The 16220-nt window shown below is 42.1% G+C and overlaps 1 protein-coding gene across 1 annotated transcript in view; it reads left to right on the forward strand.

Annotated features, from left to right (window-relative positions):
- The window catches only part of sema4ba (sema domain, immunoglobulin domain (Ig), transmembrane domain (TM) and short cytoplasmic domain, (semaphorin) 4Ba), a 38379-nt gene extending 22303 nt beyond the window's left edge, over window positions 1-16076 (forward strand). Inside the window, exons 3-15 of the mRNA XM_084555392.1 lie at window positions 5164-5324; window positions 5529-5591; window positions 6147-6245; window positions 6782-6893; window positions 7123-7239; window positions 7960-8117; window positions 10408-10589; window positions 10800-10950; window positions 11295-11505; window positions 11602-11717; window positions 12075-12232; window positions 12369-12454; window positions 12669-16076. Coding sequence (XP_084411518.1) covers window positions 5164-5324; window positions 5529-5591; window positions 6147-6245; window positions 6782-6893; window positions 7123-7239; window positions 7960-8117; window positions 10408-10589; window positions 10800-10950; window positions 11295-11505; window positions 11602-11717; window positions 12075-12232; window positions 12369-12454; window positions 12669-13441 — 2387 coding nt within the window. The 3' untranslated portion in view covers window positions 13442-16076. The remainder of the gene's footprint in view (window positions 1-5163; window positions 5325-5528; window positions 5592-6146; window positions 6246-6781; window positions 6894-7122; window positions 7240-7959; window positions 8118-10407; window positions 10590-10799; window positions 10951-11294; window positions 11506-11601; window positions 11718-12074; window positions 12233-12368; window positions 12455-12668) is intronic.
- Window positions 16077-16220: the final 144 nt, after the last annotated feature.

Below are 16220 nucleotides of genomic sequence, written 5' to 3' on the forward strand. Positions count from 1 at the left end.
ATGTAATGGGGGGAGAAAGAAGATTAGTCCCATCCAGTTAGGGTTTGTGCATCTTCTTCTGCCCAGTCAACCCTGTTTAAAATGTCAGTCCCATTCTCCTAAGACTATTACTTGAAAGCATTCTTGTTATATTCCGTCACAGATCTAGGTCATGTCTGTGGTCAGAAGACTGGAAATGGGGCATCAGACGTCCCTTAAAGATGATCTATCAACCATCTATCATGAGTCTGTTGCTTGTTTGTGAAGGCAATAAATAGATTATTTTTTTCTGGTGAACTGGGAGCAACACTAGTCTTCATAAAACTACAAACTACGTAGCAATAAAGTCAGGTGCTTTTCCTTATTTTTTAAGGGTGACAATAATCTTAGTTTTCTCCTCGTTTGCAAGTGCACATTTATTGTTAGGCAGATTTCCGTGCAGTTGTAGGGATGGTTTGTTGCAGACTTTGCTGGTAATTGTACACAGTGTGTTTTTGTTTGTGGCATTGCTTTCTTGTAGTCCTGCAGAAAGCAAACAGGAACGGGTGCTTTAAATGAGGTATGCAATCGTCTGATCTCCTGAACCTACAGCTGCAAGAGCTGATAAAGGCGCTCCCCCCACCCCCCTCATAAGGGAGGGCACTGGTTGAATCGGCTTGTTATAGTTGCCCTACAAAAGAAGGCACTTAGATCTCTGTCACTAAAGGGCGAATTACTCTAATTCCCCTCTAGGGGGGATTTCTTGCACTTTTTATGATCCTTTTACTTTTTGTGGACACGGCCGCCAAGAAATTGGCTGCAAAAATGAAGAATGATACCCAATATAATTAATATAGCCTCTCAATAGTTTAGAAAGTCAGTCTAGGTGAGTGTTTCAGTCCATTTAGCAGTGTCATTTGAAGAAAGTACTTTTAATTACATAATAATGGCTAATAATGTTCTCATATTGCTTGCAGCTGCCAGAGGTTCAACCACAGATTGGGCTGTTCAGTTCTCTTGTAGAAGAGGTCACGGATGAAGTGCTCTAACCGCACAAAGCACCTCTCTCAAACTTGAGGATCAGAGGTCCGCTATCAGTGACATGGGGGGGTGCAGAGCCTTCCAGCTCTGCCTGCTGGCCTCCTTTTTTTGTGCAGAGTTTTCAGTAGCAGCTGGACAGGCTATTGCTCAAACTGTGTTAAACTAGTGTTTCCATCATCAGTCCTGTCCAGTCCAGAGAGTTGAGTTTGCCTCAAAAATCAGTTAGCATAGAAACCAAAAACAACACCTGGCAGAATGTAGCCATTCCCGCCATTTTTGTTTTATGCGCTGAGGTGTTTGAGACATCTTAATTGTGTCTTGTCCAAATTAAAATGTGGACAAATTCAATTTTGTTTGAAAAAGTTACATTGTTTAATATGTCTTTTTCGAAAAATGTCTCTTGAACGCCAGATAATACACATACCTCAGGTTTCCTAGAGACTTCTTCTACTGGAGAAGCAATTCCAGTAAAAAGTGTTTACATATCTGTGGAGTATCCGATGTAACCTAGCCATTGTTTATGCAGTGCTGGTTCTCGTTCAGTTTGTAAAATATCTTCACTGATGATATCCTAGAACTTCTGCAGAACAAAATTTTTTTGCATAACTACATCCCGGCAACTGAAAAGACTGGGGATTAAAAAAGTGTTTGGTCATCAGACGGCATCAAAGTGCCTTGACATCAGCCTCTGGAGCTCTTTCAGAGGAATGAATGATGGATGAACAGAACATGCACAGAACTGCATACCATATGTTTCACTGTAAAAAAAATTTAAAAAAAAGCATGCGGCCTCCTGATCATAACCTGTTCAATATAAATGGACCCTAAAAATAACCCCCTCCATTGCTGTGGTGCACTTCAAAGTATCACGCATCAATTCTTTATAAGACCCCGTTTTTTCAATCTCTCCCTTACAAAAGAGAAGCAGGATAGACAAGGATAAACTGCTGTAGTATGATACTGTTGTACCTCTTCAGTGGTGACATGATGGCCACTTCTCTTCTTCTACCCTTAAGTGCTTCCTTTGTACTCTTGTATGGTTGTCTCTCCCTGGTGTACACCACAACATTTCTGGGGCTGCATTGTCATGAAATGACCCGTCAGCAATCGAACTCAGACAGTCGGCAACAATGGAGGGGATTCTTGAAGAGGCTGTGGCATATGTGGAGCGGAGGGCAGGGCAAGTAAGATGCACTCATTAACTTGTGATGCTGGTTTGGGGCGAACAGTCTGCACAGTGTTTGACCTGTGAGTGAGTTATTCTGTCCTGGTTTGTGGTCTGAGGATCATGTTGCCGCTCATGACTGCCGCTTATGTCCAGAATGTGTTAGAGTCAGTGCAAACACACTAACACTTCCAGGGATAATGATAATTACATCTGTATAATGACGGAACAATATGAAAAATAGTGCTATTACATTGCGTTGAAGGTAATGTCTTCCATTTGTTTGTTTGGTTTGATACCTCCAGTGTGTTGGAGAACCATTGCTCCTTATATAGATAGAAAGCCCTCATTATACACTAATGCAACTTTGATTATGAAAATTATATTACCAGCCATCCAGGTCATGGTATATCCAGAAGCAAAGCTTAACCAAAGCAACAAGACTAAAAATTTCTTGAAGACATTTCGCCCTTTCATCCAAGTGGCTTTTTCAGCGCTAAATGACTCATGGGGAGTTTAGTTTATTTTTTTTATTAGGAACATCTGTCGGAACAAGAAATTTGTTCAGATTAACCTGGGTGGTGTGAAAAAACAGGATACTAAAAATAAGTCATAATATATTGTAGCTTTCTTAAGGAAAAGCCATATAATTGCATTAAAACTAATGGTTACTACTGTAACCCTGGTTCTCTGATATCAAGATTTTCTCTTGATGGTTTGTTCCAGGACACCTGTGCTGCATTCTTGCTCAATTCCAGTTCTGGCAGGCAGAAAGTTACATCATCTGAGTTCCTTACCACCTTGTGAAAGCCTGATCTTTTTTTTTCCCCTTAAAACTTACAATGCAACGTAAGAAAACATGCTAAAATAGCTTTCATTTTGCTACCTTGACTATGCTAAAGTAATGTATACGCAGCTTTAAACTAGCAATTTGAAAGCTGTCCTGTTATTTCTGTAAACACACCCTTTCAAGCACACTGCCAAAACAGGTGACGTTATAATGTAGCTATAAACGCTACTTCTCAGAGAAATAAAGCATTGTTGGTCTGCGATGGAAGATGATTGTTTTCCTGAAAATTTTGAAGGGGAAAACCCTCCGTGATCTCTTTAATGATACTCAACTTGGAGCCCTATTGTTACTCTGTGTCAACTGTGGTCGCTCAGTATGTGACAGTGGTTATCTAACTCCAGAGAATAATTGTATAGATACCTTCCACTCTGAAAATCCCTCAAAGCTTTTGTTTTGGTTTAGGGTTTAGGGTTTGGCCTTTGTCTTTTGCTCTCTCTGTAAATCACAGTAAAATTTGCCCGAGGCTCGGTGGGGAGGAAAATAAAATAGGAGGGAAACAGTACCGGCATGGAGCCGCAGTCCATTTATCCTGTAATGATAGTGAAAAGGAGAGAGATTGGCCCCAGTGGGTCCATGTACAGTACATGAGCAGAGCCTCTTGTGGTTTTACGGACAGATTTAACTACAATATGGCTCACTGTTGCTGTAGTGATGGACTGCTATTAACGTGTTGTTTTCCCGAGGGAGAGGAAGTCTCTCAACCTCCTGTACCTACTCGCTGGGGTGGGGTTATTTTAGGTCACACATACTGCAGGGCATATGCTGCATCGTGAGCTAATTTTCAATAGGACTTAATGACTCTATCTGGACTGGATTAGTTTTATGCAGTGATGTAATTTTAATTATTACCAGCAGCATATGTGGTTTGATTCCAGTTTTAGTCCACCATGCGTGTGATTCGTGTAAGTTTCAAAGTGAGGTGCCTCCTCGGGCCAACTCACATAGTAAAACTAAATTGACTCTGGCTTATTGTGGTAATGCATTATGATTCTGTTGGCTAATAGACGGAGGTGGGCTCCTCACACCTTTGGAAATGCTGGAGAAAAATACAAAATACATTACTGGGATAAATTGGCCGTATTTTCTGTCCAGAAACAATATCAAAAAATTCTTCTTTATTTCTTTGTATTGACAATTATATTAGTTGAACCGATCTGTTGTAATACTGAGTTTTGGGAGGCGGTGGTGACATATTGACATTTTAGAGAGTGAAGCATAGCAATGTTCAGTAGTTTAAAGATGAATCCAAGAGAACAACATTCCCCTCTAAACATTAAATCACATCACAGGGCGAAACAATATTTGGTGACTTTCCTCGGTAAAATAAAGCGAGTCCTTTGGCCTGTTATTTTTTCCTTCGTTCTACACATTTCCGGGGGCAGAGGTCCCGTATCAGAGCTTCAGTCACTTCAAGTTTCCATTCGCTCCCTGCTTCTGTTTATGCTGGCATGTAATTAAGGCAAGTTGTTCAAGCTGGGCTGGCAGCTAATGCCTCCAGACTGCTGCAAATCTGAGATACACATGGGCCTTTAAAGCAGTGATTAGGACAGTTGATGATTTAACCCTTGGCTTCCGCCAGGAGTCAGTTAATGCGTTTGGAACGGTGCCATTCGCTTACTGTACCTACAGCGCTGAACTGCAGGTGAAACATGAGGAATTTCTTTCCTTCGATGAGCGGCCGCGAGGATGTTGAAGCTGCAGTCTCACATGCACTCACACCAAGAAACACAGACACATTGATTTCCTGTGATAAGATAAGATTTTTTTCCTGTCGTATCAAATACCGCGGGGGCCCAGATCTCAGTTGCTCTAGATCTCCTTCAGTGCAAAATCTTATTTCTGTTGTTTCTGAGGCGGCGGTCCAAAATATAGAAGTCACTGAAGAAATATTTGTAAATGTATAGGTCGATGGTATGCAATTTAAAACACTCGTTTGTTTGACTAAGACAGAATGAGCATTGTATCATTGTATTGTATATGTGGTGTACATCAAATGAGTGCGCTCAAAAAGATCATACATTTGCATATGCCTTGTTTATAATGCTTTTTTTTATAATTTACTGAATGACGTCTTTCCACTGACCTGGACAGATTAATTAACGAGTTGCTTCTTATGTCTTCTCCTCTGTCTGTGTCTGTTTCTGTCCAGGCGCGAAGGAGAGGACAACCAGAAGTTTCTCAGTCAACGGGGTCTCCAACTTTACCTCTGTCCTTCTCAGTAATGGAGACAACATGCTGTATGTTGGTGCCCGGGAGATTCTCTTTGCCCTCAACCTGTCTGATATCAGTGCAGCCAAGCTACAAAGAAATGTAAGAGCCAGCTGTGGAAGTGTGTGTGAACTGCAACACCACATATAATATACTGTATCAATATGAATGTGGTTAGAATAGAATAGGATCCCACCAGAACAGTATTAATATGGTGATAAATATGATACAATCTCAGACGTCCGATGTGAGTATAACACTTTATTATACCTACAGTCTGAGTCTGACTTTGCCTCTCTCCTGCAGCTCACGTGGAAAACTCCAGAGAGGAAGAGAGACGAGTGCAGTTTCAAAGGCAAAGACCTGCAGGCGAGTGAACTGCTGCTTTAAAGCTCAAGTAGCTGAACTTGCACGGCTCAAACGTTATTTACATGAGTGCAGGTTTGCCTCTTGCTCAAGATGACCATTATTGCACAGCACTTGGAAAACAGACCCAGGGCAGAACCCTGGATATTTCCTGTCAAGTTCTAACTTTCCATTCCACAACAATGGATTTTTCCTTTCCTTTCGAGCACACTTTTCCCTCTATTACATTCTTTCTTTCTTTTGTGAGCCCACTCCACATTCACTCTTACATGTAAACAGACAGACCTGGAACTTTTATTGAGCATTTTATGTAGCATGAGCACATTAGCAGGAGAAATGTGAATGAGTTTGTTTTTGCAGATTGTATAACTCTGTGATAGTGGGATAAATAACATTTGTTTTTTAAATGCAATATGTGAATTGTCGATCTGTAGAAAACTATCAAAGTGCACACTCATTTAGTCTCAGTACAGTCTTATTTATAAAGCTTAATCCTTCTATGTTAGTAGCTGTAAAGAAACAAGTGTTGAAATTCATTTTCATCTTTCCCTTACACAGACGGATTGCTTCAACTACATCAAGATTTTATTACCGATCAACAGCACTCATCTGTACGTGTGTGGAACGTACGCCTTCAGCCCCATCTGTGCTTACATAGTAAGTGTTTGCATCAAACTGTCACATCTGCTGCAGTGACCGTACTTGTGTCGTCTTCTTTTTGTAAGGATATGAAAGAAAACTGTGCTTTTCTGTTTCTCAGAAAAGTTGATTACTCCCGGTGCTGGACTTTAAATGTGATTTATTTATCAGATTCTGGAGGAAGAGCATCTAAAATCTGCTGCTTCCTGCCTCTCAACTCATTTAGCAGTCTGGCGGAGGCTCTGCCCAGTTAGATACAATATACGTGCATTATTTTATTATCTCCTGTGCCCTTGGGAGATGGATGAAAATATTTAATGCATGTAATGAGATTATATGAGAATCGATCTGGTTCTCAATCCTTTGCTACAAATCTTTTAAGGCCTTTTAGAACAATCCATAACAAACAAACACGGGTGACCTGTGTTTCAACTTCAGCCAAAGACTGACCATCTTTTCGCTGTGGGACCAGAACACAGCGGCCACTGTCAGAACAGGTTACTGCTCTACTTTTCACATGTGACATATGGTGCGTGTGTGTGTGTTTCCTGCAGAACACTGCAGACTTCTCCCTCGTCAGGAGCGACACTGGCGAGATTGTTTCAGAGGATGGACGGAGCCGCTGCCCATTTAACCCTGAATACAAGTCCACCGCCATCATGGCTGGTAGGTCTCACAGCGGCTGCCACCTGACGAGAAAAATCAAGCTGTGTTAAATGTTTTGATTGATTTATACTAGCCACCGTGGGAATCAGTAGAGTAACTACATGCAGGTGGCTGATGTGGAGACAAATTTGGGCATAACCTCTGGATTTCATTACTGTGTATGACGCAGAGGCCCCATTCCCCTGTGGTGAATGCTGTGATTATGTTGGTCTTCTTCACTGTGTTGCAGATGGAGAGCTGTATGCCGGTACAGTCAGTAATTTCCAAGGAAATGAACCCATCATTTACAAGAGTCTAAGCCAAGGAACTGCTCTAAAAACAGAAAACTCACTCAACTGGCTTCAAGGTACAGTCCTTTGTCTGGAAGACACTGCTGTCTATGATCTCCTTTGAGAGACACAGATCAGGCATAACATTGTAACCACTGACAGGTGAAGTGGGTACCATTCACCATCTAGTTCTGCTGGGAAACTTTTGGACCTGGCATTTATGTGGATGTTACTTAGAAGTGTACCACCCACCTAGACCAGACCAGACACCCCCACCCCATAGCAATGAGACTCCTTGATGGCAGCAGTCATCCGCAGCAGGATGCAGCATGACACAGGCACACACACAAAAAGCCAGTTTAGGAACAACTAAAAAAAACACGAAAAACACAAGATGTTGACCTGGCCTCCAAATTCACAAGATCCCAAACTGATCAAGTATCTGTACTGGAACAAGTCTGATCCACAGAAGCCCCTCCCCTCAACCCATAGGACCCAAAGGCCAGGACAGCCTCAGAAGGCTCAAGTCCATTCTCTGATGAGTCAGAACCGTTTCAGAGGCACAAAGGAGACCTACACAATATTAGAAAGGTGGTCATAATGTTATGCCTCACCAGTGTATGATAAAAACTAGAGAAATAATTGTATTATTTTAAAATCTTATATGGATTCAATTCTGTCAAATGTGCTAGATAAAAAGTGTCTACCAGCAGTCTCTCAGCCCATGTTGCCACCGGACTTTATAGTGTTGATGTCAGAGGGATCCCAGTGTGACAGTATTGTTGGTTTCCTTTCAGACCCAGCCTTTGTTGGCTCTGCCTACATACAGGAGAGTCTACCCAAGGGCAACCCAGTGGGCGACGATGATAAGATTTACTTCTTCTTCAGTGAAGCAGGAAAGGAGTTTGATTTCTTTGACAACACCATTGTGTCACGCATTGCTCGTGTGTGTAAGGTGAGTGATGCTTGAAGGCAGATAGTCCATCTCGAAAGACTTTAGTTACATTTATGCCCCTCGCCACTCTAGGAATCTATCAAACCGGGAAGGGGGTTTGTTTGTGTGTTTGCGCATTTCATGTGCGCTTATGTTTCGTTTATGCTCCTATACGGGCCTGTAAGTAGTCTTCTGAAAGCTGCTTACAGATAAATACACTTTGTATACGGCACCTCACAGTCCTTCCGGGCAGTGACGCATGATCTCCTTTTGCAGAAAAACATGTTTCCCCTCTGCTTGTTTCCCTTTCTCCAAATCCTTTCAATTCTTATCATGTTTCAGCAAATATTTGCGTTCAGATGGGAATCAGAAGCTAACTAAAAATGGTCGGGATTACTGCAGCTCAAGATCTGTGTACAGAAATTGTTTCTGACTCGCTGAAATGCTTCAGGCTTTTGAAACTAAAACATCAACCTCACACGGTAGCTGTTAATAATTTTTTTAGGGCTTGCTCAGTTCAGTAAACATTATTAACACAGTCACAACGCCGTTCTTCAGATCAGAGAGCTGCTTGTCTCTTTGAAAATCAGTGACGTTTATCACTGTCCAAGAGGAAGGAAAAAATACTAGCTGGTGTTTTGAAGTGTTGCCATAGAAAGCCCAGTTATGAATCACAAGGGCTGTTTCACAGTCTGACACTTCCCAGAGGGTTATATTTTCTTCATCTTCACGCAACTATCCACTCAGTTTTTCCATACATCCGATCTAAGAGACACTCCAGTTAACAGCTTTATCTGAATATGGGTTGAATATAAAGTGTTCTGCTATAAATGATCCTAAAGGGAACTATATCAGAGCTTTTAAATTAGGTAAATGCTCAATAGACAGATGTGTCACTTGATAATTTATAGTGATCACTGTTTAAAAAAGCTTATTTAAGTCCAGTCTTTGGCCACATCTCAACGTAAATCCTGCAGCCCTCATCTTTATTGTATCCTCAGGTGTTTATTACTTTGGCTCTGCTTCATCAAGGCTAACTACGGAGCGATAAACAATGTTTTTCTTGAAACAAACAAAGCAAAGCGTGTTCTCGTTTGCAGGATTGTTCCCAGGAAGAAGCCATTACCGCCTGCCATGTTCATGCCGTTTTGAACAGCCTTTTGAATAAGGGATGCTTTTACAAGAGATTAATGAATGGGCTCCCTGTGTTTCAATTATTCAGAAGTCAGTTTAAGCGCAGAGTGGCATTAAATGATAAAAGTAGGTTCAGCCAGAAGGACCAAGGAATATGTACTGTATGTCGCTCATTATCTGCCTGGCTTACTACAATAAGTAATTGCCTCAGAAGCTCAGAACGGCCATGTGTCATTTCCCTTCCCATCCAGTGCTGCCATTTACTCTGATTAATGTGAAATAAAGTCGACTCAATTGCAGATTGACGTTGAAGTCCTTTTGCTCTGCACATCTTAAAAACTGCAGCTGTATTTCATGTTGTTACACCCTCTCATTAAATTCCAGGTTTTCCTAAAATCTAAAATAACCTCTTCAGTTCAGATCTTTGTCTGGAGTCAACTTCCCCAGACCTGTAAAATGAATGTGGAATATAATCTGCTTTACAGCATCACATACCGTAAATCACTTTCGCTCTGAGCCTTAAAGATGTGGTTGCCCTCAGGTTTGCGGCAATATCGTTGTAGACGAATTAGTCTGCATGTCAAGGAGGTCCTGTGCCACGCGTTCGCTCTGAAGGCTTGTGCCAAAGGCGTTGAATCACAGAGGAAGTGTCAGTGAAGAAGGATTGTCTGGGAGCGATGCTTCTTTTTCTTTTTCATTTAAAAGCATTTGCTCTCCTCTAAGCCCCGGGTGTTTTTTTTCTTCTTCTTCTTCTTCTTCTTCTTTTTTTATCTATGCCCGTTGTGATGATGTATATTGTTTTCATGACCTAGAAGTCTGCTGCCTCAGGGTGCATCTGTGTCGCGGGCACAAATTCATTCATTTAGCTCATTATGGTTTTACTGCAGGAGGTTAACGTTTTTCACTTAAATCAATTCAAACAGCTTCACCTTTGGACCCAGAGCTCTCTTTATGTTTCTCTCTTTATAATGTGGCACACACAGTATGTATTGTATGTATGTAGGTAAAATATGGCAACATGTAATACACGGCACATCACAACCCTGTCAGACCCCTCCAAATCACAGCTGAGTGTCAAACTGTGCAGAGGAATTGTCTAGAGGCAGCAGCGGTGTCGGTCCTGTTGCACCCTCTACTGGCCTCAGGATAACAAGCCCCGCAATTTTTGTGTTTGCAGGGTGACATCGGCGGCGAGAGGGTGTTGCAGAAGAAGTGGACGACTTTCCTGAAGGCTCAGCTCCTGTGCTCTCTGCCTGATGACGGCTTCCCCTTCAACATAATCCAAGACATGTTTGTGCTCACGCCCAGCCCCGACGACTGGGAGAACACTGTGTTTTATGGAGTCTTCACGTCTCAGTGGTGAGCAAGACGTGGCACACACGCATGACTTAGTTTAGACTGAAACCAGAGTAAGGCCACAGTTAGTTTTGAGGACACCATTGAACAGATGTGATGATTGTTTTTTGACTTTGCCAGGTGTAATCATACGCTCTTCTCTTATTCTTATTCTGACTTATTCTAATTCTGGTTTATCAGGTGTTAATGAAATACTTGTTTTTGCCTCATAAGGTACAAGGGTGCATCAGGAAGCTCTGCAGTGTGTGCCTTCACCATGGACCAGGTGGAAAAGGCGTTCAACGGCCGATACCGCGAGGTCAACCGAGAGACCCAGCAGTGGTACACGTACAACCATCCGGTCCCAGAGCCTCGGCCTGGAGCGGTGAGTACTTGCCTGCTGCCCTCTGCTGGAGGACCCGTAGACACACACACACACACGTCAGAGCCCTCAGCTTGTTTTGTCAGCTGCATGAGGGGTTTCAGATGTTCCTGTCTGCTCATCAGTCACGTCCTCAATTTGCGTGGCAAATGAGGCTCGAGCAGACATCTGACAAGCTGCCGTCGCTCCTCCTCTTCCCCTAAACACGATTCTTATCAAAGTGTCGTTGCATTCCTTTCCTGGCAGTCTTATCACGTTTAAAAGCCTGAAATATAAGTAACAAAAACAAAGCGGTGTTGCACAGTGTCAGTGGGGAGATAAAAAAACGTGACTTGTTGCTTCCACAGTGCATCACAAATGTTGCCAGAGAACAGAACATCTCCTCCTCGCTGCACATGCCAGACAAGGTCCTGAATTTTGTCAAGGACCACTTTTTGATGGACAGCGTGATCCGCAGCCAGCCCCTTCTACTGAAGCGTAATGTGCGCTACACGCAGATTGCTGTCCATCGAGTCCAGGCGGCCAAGAAGGCGTATAATGTGCTCTTCATTGGCACAGGTAAAACACTGCCATTCACAGCCTCTCTTTTTTCTTTTTTTTTTTTTTTACTATCCTGTGTAGAGTTTAATTCAACTTCAATTTTATGTTTTATAGATGATGGGAGACTCCATAAAGCCATTAATGTCAACAACAAGATGCACATCATCGAGGAGATGGTGCTGTTCCGTGAGTCCCAGCCGGTGCAGCACATTGAGCTGGACACAGAAAAGGTAAGTGGAGTCCTCATGCTGCAAACTAATAAGCCTTGTTCATTCATTGGCAGTTTAGAGATTCCACCAGCCATTAAGAGTCACAGCCTAAAGCAGACCTCGTGTTCAATGAGCTAATACAGCTTTCTCTCAGGGGATCTGTAAACAGCTGGGGTTTTAACAGCTGGATTTGCGACACAGACCGAATCCTGGCATGTGTTTGATTAGACAATTGTCCCATTATGAATGGGAAAGGAAACACACTACACTACACTGCATTTAGATCAGGGTCAGGCAGGGAAGAACCTGGATGAAAATAGTAATTTGTATTTGGGGCATTTCCTGTCTGCCCCCTGCTTTGTCATCTCTCCTCCACAGGGTCAGCTTTATGTTTCCTCTTTCTCTGAAGTGGTGGAGGTCCCAGTCGCTAACTGCACTAATTATCAGAGCTGCGGGGAGTGCATCCTCTCCAGGGATCCGTACTGTGCCTGGAACGAGAGGCAGTGTGTAGATATCAGACGAGCACCACCAAGCAAGTACGTAAAGCGCTCTCCCTCTGCACAATAATCTAGACACATTTTAGCAGCTAAGGCTTTCTGTGATGTGTAAATATTAGACGATAGGACACTGCATTTTGAAATGACAATTTACGATTAAGTGTATGTGTTTCAGTGCCTGGAAGCAGGATGTAGACGAAGCAGACACATCAGCTGTTTGCGTCAAGGCTATGCCACGGTTTATTAAACCTCCACCTACACGTATGTGTCCTCCTCTTCTCTGAACTGTCAGAGATTTACAGAGCAGCACTTTGCCTTCATTATTTTTAATGCTTTGCTTTTTAAATTGAGTGTGGATTAAAATGTGTTCTTTGTGTCAGACTATTAATACTGGGAATTCTGCACCGGATAAGGTGGTGCCGCTTATTTCATGCAACGTCTGACTCAGTCTGTCTCCGCTTTGCCTTTTTTGCAGGAACGTCATCATGCCAAGTGATCATTATCCCAGCCAACACGTTCAAAGTGCTGCCTTGCAAGCTGCGCTCTAATTTGGCTGAAAGAAGGTGGGAGTTCAGTGAGAGCGCAGGTCACTTCCATTACCCCAACCCAGAGGGAGGACTGGTGGTGGTAGCTCAAGCTGACAGGCAAGAAACCTACGAGTGCTGGTCAGTGGAGGAAGGGTTCAGACAGCTGCTGGCAAACTACTGCGTGAGGGGTGAAGCCAGGCAGGAGAGCACCACCCTGACAGGCCGATCGCGTACACCTCAAATCTCTCAGGAGGAATTCATCATCCTGCCAGGGGAGGCCCACTCGCCGCAGATCAACACTAAGACCTACTGGAATGAGCTGATCGTGGTTTGCGTCCTCCTGGCGTTTTCCCTGGTGGTCTTCTCCCTGTTTGTGGTTTACAGGAACCGCGACCACATGAAATCCATGCTCAAGGAGGGAGAATGCCCGAACATGCAGCAGAAGAAGCCCAGAATAGTGGGGAAGCCAGCTGAGAACTTGCCGCTCAACGGCAACACAGTCACAGCGTCAGTGCCGGATCACAAAGGCTACCAGACCCTTAACGACAACTACATCTGCAGCACTCCGCCGCACGAGTGCTCGTCGCCAGACAACAGCAAGAGCTTCTCAGAGTCGGAGAAGAGGCCTCTGAACTTGAAGGAGAGCCACGTAGAGATTTCTCCCACATGCCCACGGCCACGAGTCAGACTGGGCTCTGAGATTAAAGACTCTATAGTGTGAGGCCCGGCTTCCTGTTATATGGAGAGACTCATTTTGAACATAAAGGAAAGAGTGCACTTGTTCAGAAAGACAAAACAGTATAAGAGGGAAGAGCAGCACTCTCACTGAGAGACATTTGATTACACGGATTTTGCACTTTGTCTTTTTTTGTTTTTTTTGTTCTGTCCCTGTGGTCCATGTGCATTTCATTTTATTTTCCTCTCATCCCTCTTATTCATGTGCATTTGAAGCACACTGAAGAAGTTCCAGTATGCCTTCAGACTATTGACGCTTTCACACATACAGGAATGTAACAAGCGTAGATGTGGCAGCACAGCCAAGATTTCGCGACTGAATTTCAGAGCATTGCCACTCAGTCCGTCCGTATAATACACTGGTAATGCTTTGAAAGGCAGGGTGATACTCAAAGGTTGCCGCTAACTGCCGATACAGTCCTGCTTTATTTTCATTCTGTCATCTGGTGAGAGTGTGCCCGTCACTGAGGCTATGCACTATGTACTGTACCGCACTGTAGCAAAGGTAAACACCAGTATATACACGAACAAGCCAGTGACAGACGAGAAAGGAGAAGAAAAAAAAAAAGTCATGTCACCGTTTCTTATGTAGCCTGCGTTCACGCAAACAAGTATACTCATGATTTTAGATTTCACTAAAACACAGAAAAGACGATTTCAGACAAGAAGAGAATGTTTCAAAAGTAGACTATTATTTATAGAGTGATAGAAAACCACCTCAGTGGAAATGTTGTGGAAACTCTCACCACCTCAGTCACTACATACCAAATAAAGCAAGTGAATAGTCCCATATGAAGACACAAATATACTTTTTAAGTATTGGAAAGGTTACTGGGTGTAAAAAAAAATTCCTCTGAAGAAGGCCTGACTTTGAACAGTCTGTGTTTTCTTTTTCGACAAAGGGGGAAAGCTCATTCCAGGTATTATCATGCTGTTCTTCATGAGATAGGCAGTCTATGCAAAGCAAATAATGTGAAGTGAGGCAAACACAGAGAAAGACCTCACCTTGAGACCGAGCAAGCACAAGGGTGTTGGCACTGTTAGCTACTTTAGGATCAGTGGCACTGCAAACACACACCCGCACATACACACTCACACTCATTAGACTAACTGTAAGTATGCAACAGATTTCAGCCATTTTATTTTTTATTTTTTTGGTGCGTTTTCAGGAGATGAAACTGCGAACGGCTGGCATGACATCAACAGATGATAAGAGACGAGGGTCCAGTGCAGTGACGTAAATCTGTGGCAGTTGATTTATTGCAGCACGATGAAAGGTTATAAATATTTATTATGATTATGTGGCCAAATGTTTGCTTTTGCGGAGGGGCATTCTTCACAGTCATTTTTTAAAGTTTTAAATATCTATCACTGTTCTCAAGGCGAAATAATAACACATATTTAAATACTACACCTATTCACAATCTGATTTAAATAACACACATGTGTATAGCCTCAGCTTTGATATCAATGTTGTGTTACTGAGGAGGAAAAAAAAAAACTGCCTCTGCTTGCTTCAGTGGTTTTTAAAGACAACCATAAAGGCAATAACTTTCATTCTCATCCAGTAATAAACATAGGAATTTTAATTATTTATCTCCTTATGAAGAAAGAAATTACAAACCACGGGAACCACCAAATGTACGAGTCGGATTACAGCGCAAGTTGAAAGCATTTCACACAATGTCTGGCAGCGTTTTTGAAGTCTTACTTGAGTTTTGGCTCTAGATTTCACGAAAAAGATGCATGCATAATGGGGGGGAGGCGTGCAACTCGACTCAGAATGCGTAGGATTTGCACATGATGCTAAAAAGCCTTAGTACAATGCAGGTTGTGGATCCGATTACGAATCTGCCTTGGGGAAAATGGAAAAATATGCCTTCTGAAACAATAATCAAGAGACGTGCCTCTTGGGGTAATAAACTAACCAGGTAGTAGTGCTGTAGAGTCAAATGCTACACTATAGGTGTGACAGGACAGGCCATGCTTAGGCAGAAAACAGAATACATGTAATTTAATAGTGTCAATGTTGTACAAAATGTGCTCATGAGGTGTGTTTTTTTTATTTTTTATTTTATTTTTTTTGTTAAGGTGGCTTCAAACTCAGTCAGGGACTAAATTGTATTCTTAAATTGTAGTATATAAATAACCACTGGTTGATTCTTTTGGAAATATCTATATAAACATTAGTATTATGTTTCCTGTAAATGGCACTGCAGAAATGAAATTCACAGACCGATCAGCTCTAATACACTCATGCAGTATGAAAAGACCCAAGCTTTGACTGTTATTAAAAAAAACAAAACAAACGGCAGCTTTTGTTGCAGTGGCCGTCATCAGAACAACATTCAATTTGCTAAAGGCAGAGCTAATAAAGTGGCGGTGATTTAGTCAGATAATATGTGCAGGTGCTGTTTTTATTTGAGCGCAAGCCTAATGCCACAGTGAACTTATCATAGTCTGCTAATGAACCACTATAGTCAGGCCTTCTATTTGTGACAGTACAACATGTAAAGTTGACAATTGTTTTTTTTTGTAAAGTTGTTTTGTAAATTCAGCTGCCAATGTAAAAAAAAAAAAATAATTATATTGTGAATTTTTTTTTCATACATCACTACTGTTCTTTTTTTTGTATTGTATATAAAAAGCACTTTATTTTAATTTTTCAAATAAAGATAAAATTGATAATTTTTTTTTTTATTTATGTGGCTCGTGATTTTATTAGATTAAACACTATTTTATTTATAATTTCTCAAGATAAGTGT

The sequence above is a fragment of the Chelon labrosus genome (genome assembly GCF_963514085.1).
Source record: "Chelon labrosus genome assembly, chromosome: 11".
Lineage (NCBI taxonomy): Eukaryota > Metazoa > Chordata > Actinopteri > Mugiliformes > Mugilidae > Chelon > Chelon labrosus.